Source organism: Centruroides vittatus, unplaced genomic scaffold (assembly GCF_030686945.1).
Source record: "Centruroides vittatus isolate TY-2023 unplaced genomic scaffold, ASM3068694v2 contig_581, whole genome shotgun sequence".
Taxonomy (NCBI): domain Eukaryota; kingdom Metazoa; phylum Arthropoda; class Arachnida; order Scorpiones; family Buthidae; genus Centruroides; species Centruroides vittatus.
In genome coordinates, this window is record NW_027122348.1 from 11,586 (window position 1) to 23,765 (window position 12,180).

Below are 12,180 nucleotides of genomic sequence, written 5' to 3' on the forward strand. Positions count from 1 at the left end.
TTCCTGTCCTTTATAGTTTTCCTGTTAGCAATTGAGTCGTGACTGTCATCTAGCTAACATCGTTTAAAGAAAGATTTTTGAATCGATGTAACGTGACTTTCGATTTACATCGGAAGTTCATATACAATTAATCTGGGTCTTTTGATCCGACCCATATTTGGTCTACACTTTCGTCTATCTAACACCTTTCTCGAGTTTAAGGAAGGGCAAACAGCCACACAGATAGACAAGGGACATCAGTCGGAATTTATTAATCTACAATTTTTTCAAATGGCAGCCCGATAATATTCTATAAACGCGATATTAACGAGAATATCCTTCACACATAGTTTGTACAGTTTGTTGCAAAAATGTAAACAATTTATTATCACATAAAGATAATTATTATCGCATTTTTATAAGATTTTTTTATATTTAAACAAATCATATAAAGTCTTTGTAACCTTAAGGTTAAAACTTCAATCACGTGCGCGGCTATCACACGTGATTGAATTACTTTTCAACACAGATCACTTTTCAATTATTACTAGGTTAACCATTCTCTCTTCCGGGAAGTCAACGATTGCTTCTGGTCGAATTACTTCGACCTCCTTCCACAACAGTGTCATTTCTATCAGACGAGCGATATGATGGCATTCGAATAGGAAAATTATATAATAAAATGATACAGGCGAATATAAAATATATTTAATTAATATGGTTTTTGAGGTTTCCGAGTTTATATAATCAGTTTCTCGTGAAATTTGATTGATTGGCAGATTACCATTTGATATTCGGCTGCGAGTTGTACGGTTTCTTAGAGTTTACATTAAAAAAAGATATATCTTAAATTTTTAAAAGTATTTTCAATTGGTGTCTACTTGATTAATGAGATTGTGCCATTTTGTACCGTCCGATTATCGCGATAAACGCGACAATGGTAGTCTAAAATAACAAGACTCTTTCTATAGTTTTCGTTTTAATGTTCGTTATATTATAATGTTTCATTTAGACAACTACAAAGATTATCTTATTAAAGTGTTCTTTATTCTTCTATTGGACACAATTTTTTTAAAAAAATTTTAAATGTGCTAGATTGGTCTCGGTGCGATAAACCTTTGTAAATATAAATGAAATACGATAATAAATGTAACAGAAAAATTAGAAATACGAAATAATCTGATAATCTTAACTTTTGTTGTCATTTTTTGTTCGGGCAATGTCGTGCTCTTCTGATAGTTACTTTGTAAATATTTATTGAATCATATTTGTGGCAATTGTATAATTTTAAAACAGAAGATACATAGTATATTAAATTTACATAAAAATAATAAATGTCATAATTAATTGTTAATTAGAAATTAAATGAACAAACTATTCAAATAAAAGCCGTTATTATTTGGATTTTATTGACTTTGAAAAATACTATGCTTTTGAGTTGTTTTTTGTTAGCCAAAATTAACACAGTATATAATCGACTGTTGTCTATTTAAAAAAATATATTATATATAGAGACAATGATGTATTGACATATGCCTACATGAGAAATACTGTTTATGAAATTTTCACTTTTTACTTTATGACGCTTTCTCTGAAAGAAAAATAATCCATTATTTGTCCATTTGATTGATGTACCGCACATTTCTTTTAGCAGATAGTAATAAACTAATATATAGAGTATGCTGCTCACAGGTTTAGTTTTTTTAAGCATTTATGAATATTGTTGATGGTTCTTAAATTTCCCACTATTGTTGTGTGGGACCAGAAAAAAATCCCAAGCGAACAAATACCCAAAACTTTTTCAGTGGATAAGTCTGGCTACCTCTCTTGATTTCCACACGATAATTAGAACTGAAATAAAATCTCAAATCACATTTTTTAATTTTATTGTTTACATATTGTTACTTTCTGGTTTTTGTTTTATTGCAATATATGTATTATAATACATGCCGCATATGTAGATGTAGTAAATGAAGTATTGGTATAATCTAATCTGCAATTTGTATATACTTTTCTGGCAGACAGTGCATATAAATTGTTATAGATCTGTAAGAGTAATTAGAAAGAATAACAGGAAAAATGTATTACATATGTGGTTTATTGTTTGATTTTATAACTATGATTTAAAGACAGTAAATTAGACTGACTGTATGGATCTCTTATATGCATTATCTGTATTTTAATATCGGAAATACCAAAGAAAGAAATTTACACGTGAATAAAAGATGAAGTTCGTATTTGTTTCGGTGGTGAGTTTGTTGTTTGTGTTTTTTGGCACAATAGCCATACATGCTGTATTGCACCATGTCAAATGGTAACATTACAAAAAACGTTGTATATATATATATATACATTTATATAATATAAAATATTAATAACAAAACACAACAACAAGCATATAAAACAGTATCAACAAACAAAACAAAATATAAAAAAGTAAGAAAAAATAAAAATAAATAATCAAATTTCTTTATAAATATTAGTGACTTTCAGAAAGTCTAGTAAGTTGTTAAGATTTGGCCTCTGGCCTAAACCCTCTGTCAGACTTGTATTTTCAAGACATTCTCTACGCCTTGACTTGAAGGCAGAGCAATCGCACAGTATGTGTTTTACAATTAGAGAGCAGTTGCAATACTGGCGTATAGGCTGGTCATCACCTTTCAAAAGGTATTGATGAGTCAACCGGGTATGCTCAATTATCAAACGAGTAAGGACAAACTCAGATGTTTTGTCATACTATTTATGATGTGTCCAATTTTCTATTATAAGTTTGATCTCATGTAGTTTATCGTGGAGTTGTGTGTTCCACACATTTTGCCATCTCTCCGTTAGTCGTTGTTTAACGACTAACTTCAAGTCACATGCTTCAATAAACATTGTATGCTAAGAAGGAGTTGCTGATTTTGCAGCTGTGTCAGCTTCTTCATTTCCTCTTACACCTACATGGCCTGGGACCCAACAAAATTTTATAGAAGAATTCCCTGCAAGATGGCAAATCAAATTACGGATTTTAATCAATATAGAGTGAGAACTAGGTTCAGATGAGATCAAAGCCTGAAGTTCACTAACTGAGTCACTGTAAATCATGCAGCAATGATGACCTTTCCTATTTAAATAATTTAAAGCTAAATAAGTAGCCTGCAACTCGGCAGTAAAAATGGAAGAATTCGATGCTATTTGTTCTGCCATGATGAAATCATGGCAGAACAAATACCGCGATAAAATACCGATTGGAATTATGAATGTTTCGACTCAACCCATAAAATTAAATAAGGGAAGTAAGATATGTGCATTTTTAAAGCAAAAGGGGAAACAAAAGAAAGTGTGAAACAAAACAAACCATCGCGATCAAATGTTAAACCAATGCAAGGCCTTTCCTGGACGCTCACGAAGGCACACACCAATGCCGATGCATTGAAGAGAGTGCCAATAGCATTTATTGATGAGTTACACCCAATATACTGCAAGGCCCAGATCAGAGAACAGAAACAAAAGGATCCCTTTTGTATAGAAATTAGCAGGAATTTGACAGATATTTACACATCAGCAGAACAGAGTCCGAGTCCCGAGAGTAGAGAATTCTACTTAGATGCAGAGCAGACATTATACCACAGAAAGTCAAACCCTGATAGAAATGAAATATGGGACAGATTGGTTATACCCAGAAACATGGTCGAATATGTATTGAAGATGTTTCAAGACATCCTTAGTTCATGACATTTGGGGCGAAGAAATTAAAGAAACAGTTGCAAACGCAATTCTATTGGACAGACATTAACAAGGACATAGCTCACTATTGTCAATCATGCCAGGAGTGTAGTATGTGAAAGAGGCCTCAGCACGGGCATCAGGCACCCTTGCAAATTTTTCCCAGAATTACTAAGGTATTCGAGAGGACAGCACTTGCCCCCCCGGAAGGGAAGCCGACCTTGTCGCGGTGGGGGGGCCTAGCGGCGAGAGACATGGGTACGAAGTCTTGGTCTCAATGAGGCAAATAGGGATGGAAGCCCAACGTCGTGGCCTCGATCGCCGATGGAGTTTTAAACTCAAGCCAAAGGTCCCAGAGGTGTCAGAGTATCAGAGGCTTTGGGTCATCGTGTTGTACCTCATGGCAGCATGCTGTCCAGAGTGCAGTGGGTTCGCCTGCGGCCCCCGAAGGAGTTTCCGTATTTTTCTTTCTATCTGGAACCTATCTCTGATTGGGGCGGATGGCGGATAAAGATGTGAATTGGCCTTAAAACACAAAGACTCACATCGAGACAGAAGGGAGACTGGTGCGATCGTGGCGCGGGCTTATCACTAATAGTGTTGCAATAAGAGGGCCGAAATGAGCCCTCAGTAAGTCCAGAGCTGGGCGATGAGTTTTGTAACCGCTACGAACTGGAGTCCCAGGAGGCCTCGTCTTCGGACGGTATATGTGGAGTGTAGTTGTTCGGACTTGTCCGACGAAAGTTGGTAGTCCTGCCGATGGAAGTTCTGGCGCTCGTTGGTCGGCATCACTCGATAGGGGCGCTGCTGAAACGTGGTAAAGACCCTACACTTCGGTGTTACAATCCCGAGTCCCCCTACTCGCGACGGTCAAATCGTCTGCTTGTAGCGAGATGATCGTTGAACTTATCCAATGAGTGGACCTCTGACTAGCCACAGAGGTTGCTGGGCTTCTTGGATTCAATTCCCGTGTCGGCGAGGAAACTGGAGATAATATGGAATCCGAGACACACGAAACAAACTCCCTCATCGGCCTGGTGGCGCGGGCCGGTGTCGTAAGGGGCAGTCGAGTGCAGTCAATTTAGTCCCTGCCCGTGGTAATGCAAATCACGTAAATCTCATCTGTCTGGTAAAAGAAGAATCAGTTGCCCGGGGGAAGGCCTAGGTGTGCAGCACACACACCTGTGCGCTGACCACAAGGCCAAGGCCTGCACGCCCAAGCCGGTGCAGCCAGGAGTCGTACTCCTGTAGCCGAAGCCTCGCCGGTGTCGGTCCAGGGGGATAGCGCCCTTAGTGGCTTATGGGATTCCGCTAGCTGATGTCTATCCTGACAGGCAGTTGGCAGAGCCGCACTTCAGGCGCATAGGGCCAACTTCCCTATGTCCTGGAGGGAGCGGTGCTTATAGGCCTGACGATGCGTTCGATGGCTGTATATGGTCTCGGAGTACTGGAAGTGAGAAGAAGGTCTCCTAGTAGGGCGGATGGGGCAGACCAAGCCAAGCAACCAGCCGGGCTGGGGCGACCTTAGGTAGGCGGCCATTTAAATGGGTAGCTGTCCCGGCAGCGGGCCAAAGTAGTGACGGCCCGGCAATAAGATGGCCAAAATCGAACCATCAATAAGCCCGTAGCCAGAGCAGGCTCTTAAACGCATTTCTTGAAGTCTGAATGGAGTCAGGGCACCCATGAAAGGTCGAGACCACCCCGAAGCCCCTTTCTCTTTTATTTTATATATTTACAATGGCTAAGAATCCGTGTTGTACCGATTCTTCTTGTGCTGGTGTTGGTGTGCCTAACGATGTTGTTGTTGATATGCCTACTAAAGCTGTTGTATCTTTGTTGTCTGTTGAAGGACTTTCGGAGGGAGAAGTTAAAGTTAAAACCGCTGAAGGTGGGAGTACGGACCCTCCACAAGAAAAGCGGGCCTTGTAGAAACGCAAGCCTGCTAATGACCAGCAGGAGCCTGAGCGGGACAGGCCGAAAGACACCCTGAAGGTGTCGATCCCCATTGTGGCAAGTGAGTCTGATTCGGATTCATCTGTGCCTGACAGTGGGGAAGGTCTCGAAACCGCCTCCTCTAGCGAGGACGGCGAGTGGCAGCCTGCGCTGGACAACACCCGAACAAGGCGTAAGAAAAGGCGGGCACAGGCGGCCAAGGGCAAAGTAGTGAAATCTGGAGGCGACAAGCCAAAAGAGGAAACTGCTCAGCTTGCAGCGACCATGGCAGCGGAGAAACCCGCTGCCAAAACCAAAGGCGAGTCGAAGAAAAAAGAAACAAGACCCTACTGTGGCAGCTCCCGAGAAAATAAGTTCGGGAGCTGATGCCAAAACATCGTTGTTAGTGCCTGTGGAAACACAGGAAGGACTGGAAACGGTTAAAAAGCAGCGGGTGGCGCTCGATGGTGTGCACAATGATCTCACGAAGCTCTTGGCACGCACTGACAACCGTTGTCAGAAAGCCACGTGCGCCACTATTTACCATCTCTTCAGCAAAATCGCTGCTATCGTCCTGGCGCAGGAGGTTGAGATCGCCTCTCGACACGCTGAAAATAAAACTGTTCGTGAGGTTGTGAGTGCCCGACAAGCACCCAAACCAACGCTTTCAGAGCTTAAAAAAGACAACAAGGCAGCTACTGGCGGTCACATTACATACGCAACCGTCACAGCCCGGCCAGCCTCTGTAACAACCAAGAGGGGGCGCGGGCAACTGCTAAGCCCCGCCGGGTTCCAGCCACTAAGCACACGCTCTTGGTCTACCCGACAGACAAATCGATGAACAGCGATCAAACAAGATCGATCTTAAAGACAAACATTAACCCAACTAAACTGGGGGTCGGCATAAAGAATGTTCGCAGAATTCACAATGGGGGCGTCCTGCTCGAGGTAGCAAAGCAACAGGATGTCTCCAAGATCGTACAGGAATTGACGGAAGGCTCGTTTGAGCTACAAGAGGTGGTCAACTGCCAACTGCCCCAAAAGTGCAGACCGAGAGTCGTACTTTTTGATGTCAGCCCGGACATCAAGTTAGAGTCTTTAATGGAGACCATCAAAGCCCAGAATAACCTAGAGTTGCAGACTGGTGACCTGCAACCTGGCTTCCCTATGAAGGGAAAGAAGGGCCTCGTCAACTGGGATCTAGAGGCTTCCCCAAAGGTCTACCACACCCTCTTGAAAATGGGGCGACTTCATGTTGAGTGGACTCGCAACCGGGTGAAGTGTTACACGGCCATCACTCGGTGCTACAAATGCTACGGGTTCAATCACGTGGCAAAGAGCTGTTCGGCGGCAGCTCAAATTTGTAGCAAGTGTGCCGAGGGCCACTCCTATCGGGAGTGTAAGGCCACGGTGTTTAAGTGCTCAAATTGCACGAAGGCAAACCAAAAGTTTGGCCTGCAGCTGGATACTGGCCACTCAGCAATGAGTGCCAGAGTGTTATACACGGGAGCTCGCAAGAGTTCAGGCCTGAGCTGACTTTGGTCAGTAAGGGATAACTATACATCTGCACATTCAATACCTCCTCTATTTCAAACGGAAGGGATTACGAGCGTGGCTACAAAATATTGCACTTTAACGCCAAAAAGTGTCGTGCCGCGACTGCCCAATTACGGGTGGAAGTAGTTGAGCAGGAGATTGACATCCTCCTGCTCCAAGAGCCATACTTAGTACAAGGAAAGGTCAGTGGCCTCTCACTACAATGGAGCGTTTTTGCCCATGAGAGTGACGACTGTCGGGCCGCAGTAATTCTCACACGGAGGAACGTTGAAGCATTCGCTATCCATTTCTCGTGACTCGTGGTGGTCGTAGAAATACGGTTGCCCACCTGCACTTGGGTCGCGGTCTCCAGTTACTGCCTGCCGTCATTAAATCTGGGAGCCCTTCTGAATGAACTCGAAGGGGTCATCCCGCTTTGCAGTAGAGTAGTTTTGGCTGGTGATTTTAACGCCAAACACTCGCTGTGGGGCTCCCCGGTGGATGATCCTGACGGGAACATGATGAAGGATACAGTGGAGGGGTGGGGTATGCAGTTCCTGAACGACCCGTTCGGGATTGCGACCTACTCCTCTCCTTCGGGCGAGAGCTGGATTGACCTTACCATCGCTAGTGGGGCAATGTTAAGACTAACTTTGCAATGGGAAACGATCAATGCAGAAAGCTGTAGTGACCACCGCTTCATCTCTTTTGAGGTGGGGTGCGGCTTGCCCCAGTGGCCGAGCAGGTACTACAAGCTGACTGAAGGAAACCGCCATTGATTTAGCAAATGCCTCGCCGAAAAGACGGCCGACATTGTTTTGCAAATCTCAGCAATAGAGAGCGTCGAGGATCTGGAGGAAGTTGTGGCCGCTCTCACCAATGTAGTCAGTGGAGCGAGAGACCGCACACTCGTGCAGGGTAGGCCCAACAACCACTGGTCAGTTCCCTGGTGGACCCAGGAGCTGAGTGTCCTACAGAAGCGCGCGAGGGCGCTCTGCCGACGTTTCCAACGTTGCAAAGATGGTAACCTTCGGGCAACCAGGAAACTGGAGTTCCAGAAGGCCAATGCTGAGTACAAGTACAAGTTAAATGATGCTAAGAAGACCTCATGGCTCAGTTTCTGTCAGGAAATTAGTGACGAAAACCTGTTCTGTCTACCCTACAAGCTAGTGGTGGGCAAGTTGAAACGTAGTACAGTCTTGGGGCCCATCAAAAAGCCCGATGGGATCCTAACCTCCACACAGGAGGAGTCGATTGAGGTACTGCTCTGCTCGCACTTTTCGTGCGATGAGCGGTCTGAGGACACCGAAGAACAGCAGCGGCTTCGCAGCAAAGCAGAGTTGCCTGTTCCTGGGGCTGTGTCAACAGAGCCGGTAACTGACTCTGAGGTAGCCTACACAATCGGCAACCTAAGAAAGAGAAAGGCACTTGGCGATGACGGAATCACGGCCGAGATGGTACAAGTTCTGCAACATGAACGTCTTGACCTGCTCCGTGCTCTGTATCAGAAGTGTCTGCTCCTGGGTCATTTCCCAGTGCAGTGGAAACAAGCGCATCTTGTTCTTATTTGCAAGGGAAGGTGCCCGAAGAACGAACCAAAATCGTATAGGCCAATAAGCCTATTACCAGTCCTAGGAAAGTTTCTTGATAGAATCCTTAGCGACAGGGTGTACTACCACCTTAAGCGAGGAGGGCTGTTGCACCCACAACAATATGGGTTCCGGCCAGACTTGTCTACCTGCAGAGCATTACATAGGGCAGTCAATCTGGTCTACTAGAACTGCCAGCAGGGCCTTCACACGTCGCTTGTTTCGATGGACGTAGTGGGGGCTTATGACAACGTCTGGTGGCTATCCATCGTGGGTGAACTGCGGAAGGCGAACCTGCCGACCAACCTCGTATCGCTTTCCAGGAGTTTCCTGAGCGACCGCGCAGTAGTGTATCACACACCCAGTTTGAGTTTCGAGAAGGTGCTGGAGAGGGGTTGTCCCCAAGGATCCTGTATCGGACCATTACTCTGGAACGTTCTAGCGGACACGGCGCTGAGGCAAGTCCTACCGGACAAAGTCCAGCTGCAGGCTTATGCTGACGATCTGTTGTTAGTAGTTGCTGGTTACAGTCGTAAAGAGATGGAGACCCGCCGCAACGAAGCAATAGAACGACTCGTTCGCTGGGGAGAGCTGCATAAGCTTTCCTTTAGTTTTGAGGAATTGGAGGCCCTGATGGTGGCCCGGACTGGTGTGTTGGCTCGCTGACCAATATACTGGATTCGGGGCAATTCCATCTGAAGGGTGAGCAAGCTAAAGTACCTTGCTGTAATCATCGACCAGACACTATGTTGGACGCCACATCTGAGGAGTGTTCGGGAAATGACAAACCTCACGATAGTGGCACTATCGAGACTAGCTAGGCAGGACTACAGCCTTAGCGGGCACGCGCTTCGATCCATCTATAAGATGAGTGTAGAACGTGTTGTCTGCTATGCCTGTGGTATATGGTGGAAGGAATCTGCCAATGTCTGTCAGAGCAGGACGCTGCTCTCGATTCACAGACCCGCTGCCCTGCGGATCACCAGAGCGTACAGAACTGTGTCTACGGAGGCAGCCCTGGTTTTGGCCAGACTGCTTCCGTTGCCTCTGGTTGTCAGCCAAGAGGCGGCCTTCTACAAAACAACTGTGGAGGGCATTGAGGCAAAGCATTGTAATCAGATGTGCCCAGCCAGACCAAGACGTTTGGCAGACGTTTTGAAAGTCCATCTGGCCCATAGGATTGGAATAGACTGGGATGTCGGTGAACCGACAGGAATCAGTGTTGAAATATACACCGACGGCTCTAAAGACGGTGGCTTAGTAGATGCCGCATTTTGTGTCTATTCCGAGGGGGTACATGTGTACTCTCAATCAGTCAGATTGAATGAGGAGGCGTCCGTGTTTCAGGCGGAACTGGTGGCTCTGGCGGGGGCATCCCAGTGGATCCTACTACATCCGGCTTATGAGCCTGTCACGGTTTACTCTGACAGCCAATTGTCGCTTCAGGCATTAAGCAACGGGTACCACAGGGACGAGTTGGTACGAGAGATCAGAGGTAGGGTACTAAGGGCAAGGCACAAGCGACACGTTGCCCTGCGGTGGGTCCGAGGCCACATCCGGATCCCGGGCAACAAACGTGCCGACCAACTGGCCGAAGCGGGGGCCAGGGGCCCATTTGTAATGAGGACGGTAGAACCCTCGGCTACATACATAAAAGGTACTCTACTGCAGTGGTTGATGAGGAGTTGGCAAGAGAGCTGGACTCTGAGTACGGTGGGTAGGTCGACCCACGCCTTCGTGCCTGACGTTGGCCTTACCCCTGTGAGTTGTTGTAGGTTGCTTACGCAGATACTGACTGGACACGGAAGGTTTCCCCACTTCAAGTCCATTCTTGGACAAAAAGATGGTTGCTGCTCCTGTGGGTGTCCTCGCGGCGACACGAGACACTACGTACTTGACTGTCCTCTTACAGAGGATTTCCGTTGAGGGGCTGACCAAGTCGACTGGTCCAAGCCGCCTGAACAAGTACTTCGAACGCTAGCAGCAAGTGAAGGAAACTTATTGAAACTAAAGGAATTGATGGTCAAAGTCTCAGATCTATTTGATCTATGAGCCCAATGGACGCATTGGGCAGCGTACCTCCTTCTTTTAGGGAAGGGTGCCCTATTTAGTGCTTGGGTATATTATTTACCATAAGGCTGTGCAAACCCATGGTCGCGGCGAAGGCGAAGGCCGCATAATTACATGACAGAGCAAAAATCCATTTGTGCAGTGCAAACCGTACTTACATAGAAGTTATGCCAAGTTAGTGAGTTGGGGCTAAAAGGGCGGATGGCAGCCCAGGAGATGCCTTTGGCGCCCCAACTAAAAAAAAAAGAGTCAGTGACTACCTTCAAGTAAGAGACCAAGGCCCATGATTAAGGCATAGTCTCTAGAACTCTGTAGTGCTTTGTGGTGGAGCAGGGAAAAAGAGTTTTCTTATGAAAACAGCCCTTGCTATTCAAGACCCCTTTCCCACTATCCATAATGGCAATAAGAATCTATTTGTCTTTGTGGATCATTTTTCACGTTGGGCAGAGGCAGTGCCATTACCCACTGTTACCACAAAACAGTTGCTAAAGCATTTGTTACGCACGTAATCTTAAGACACTCGGTTCCAAAGCAGCTACTAAACGATCGAGGCACAAATTTTTTATGTCAAAAATGATGCAAGAGGTTTGCGAGCTGTTGAGGATAGAAAAACTGCTCACCACTGCTTACCACCTACAGTGCAATGGGATTGTAGAGTGCTTAAATAAACCCTGGTAGACATTTTGACACACTACACCGAAGCAGACCAATGCAATTGGGATGAAGTGGTTCCTTTTGCACTCTTTGCATACAACACCGCAGTGCATTCCAGAACAAATGAGACTCCATTTTACTTAGTGTATTGGAAAGATCCGGTTTATCTATTTGATGTTGTCATCGAGCCTAGTCGACCAGGTTACGATGTTAGTGAGAACTATGCGAATGAACTACGGTCGAGGTTGACTTTAGCCCATCAGGTAGCCTGAGAGCACGCGAAAAAAGCCAAGCAGGACATTAAGTTATATCATCAGCGCAAAAGTAGATCACATAAATTTTTAGTTGGTGACCGAGTCTTTGCGACAGAGGTAGTAGTTCCTATGGAGGTTAAAAAGGAAATTAGTACCTAGATGGCAGGCACCATATAGGATTATACTGAAGACCAGTCCAGTCGACTTCGTCGCCCAACATGTCCATATGGGCAAGAAGTTACACACGCATGCAAATCGATTGAAACCTGCTATAGCGCAAATGCAGTTTTTAATCGTTGGCCACAGATGAGCAAAGGCTGGAGACTGAGAAATCCGAGACTTCGGCTTCAGAACAACAAACACCAGCAATAGTGGACTGCTGGGATGAATTCATTCTAACTTCGATACAACCAGATCAGGCAGAGCTTATGGAAACGATAGAGAGTCGTCAGCAAACA

General features: G+C 45.3%; 1 protein-coding gene across 1 annotated transcript; it reads left to right on the top strand.

Annotated features, from left to right (window-relative positions):
• Positions 1-9,611: 9,611 nt before the first annotated feature.
• On the top strand, positions 9,612-10,670 carry LOC136979139 (uncharacterized). Its single transcript, XM_067275067.1, has one exon. It carries the CDS (start codon positions 9,612-9,614, stop codon positions 10,668-10,670), a length of 1,059 nt encoding a protein of 352 aa, XP_067131168.1.
• Positions 10,671-12,180: the final 1,510 nt, after the last annotated feature.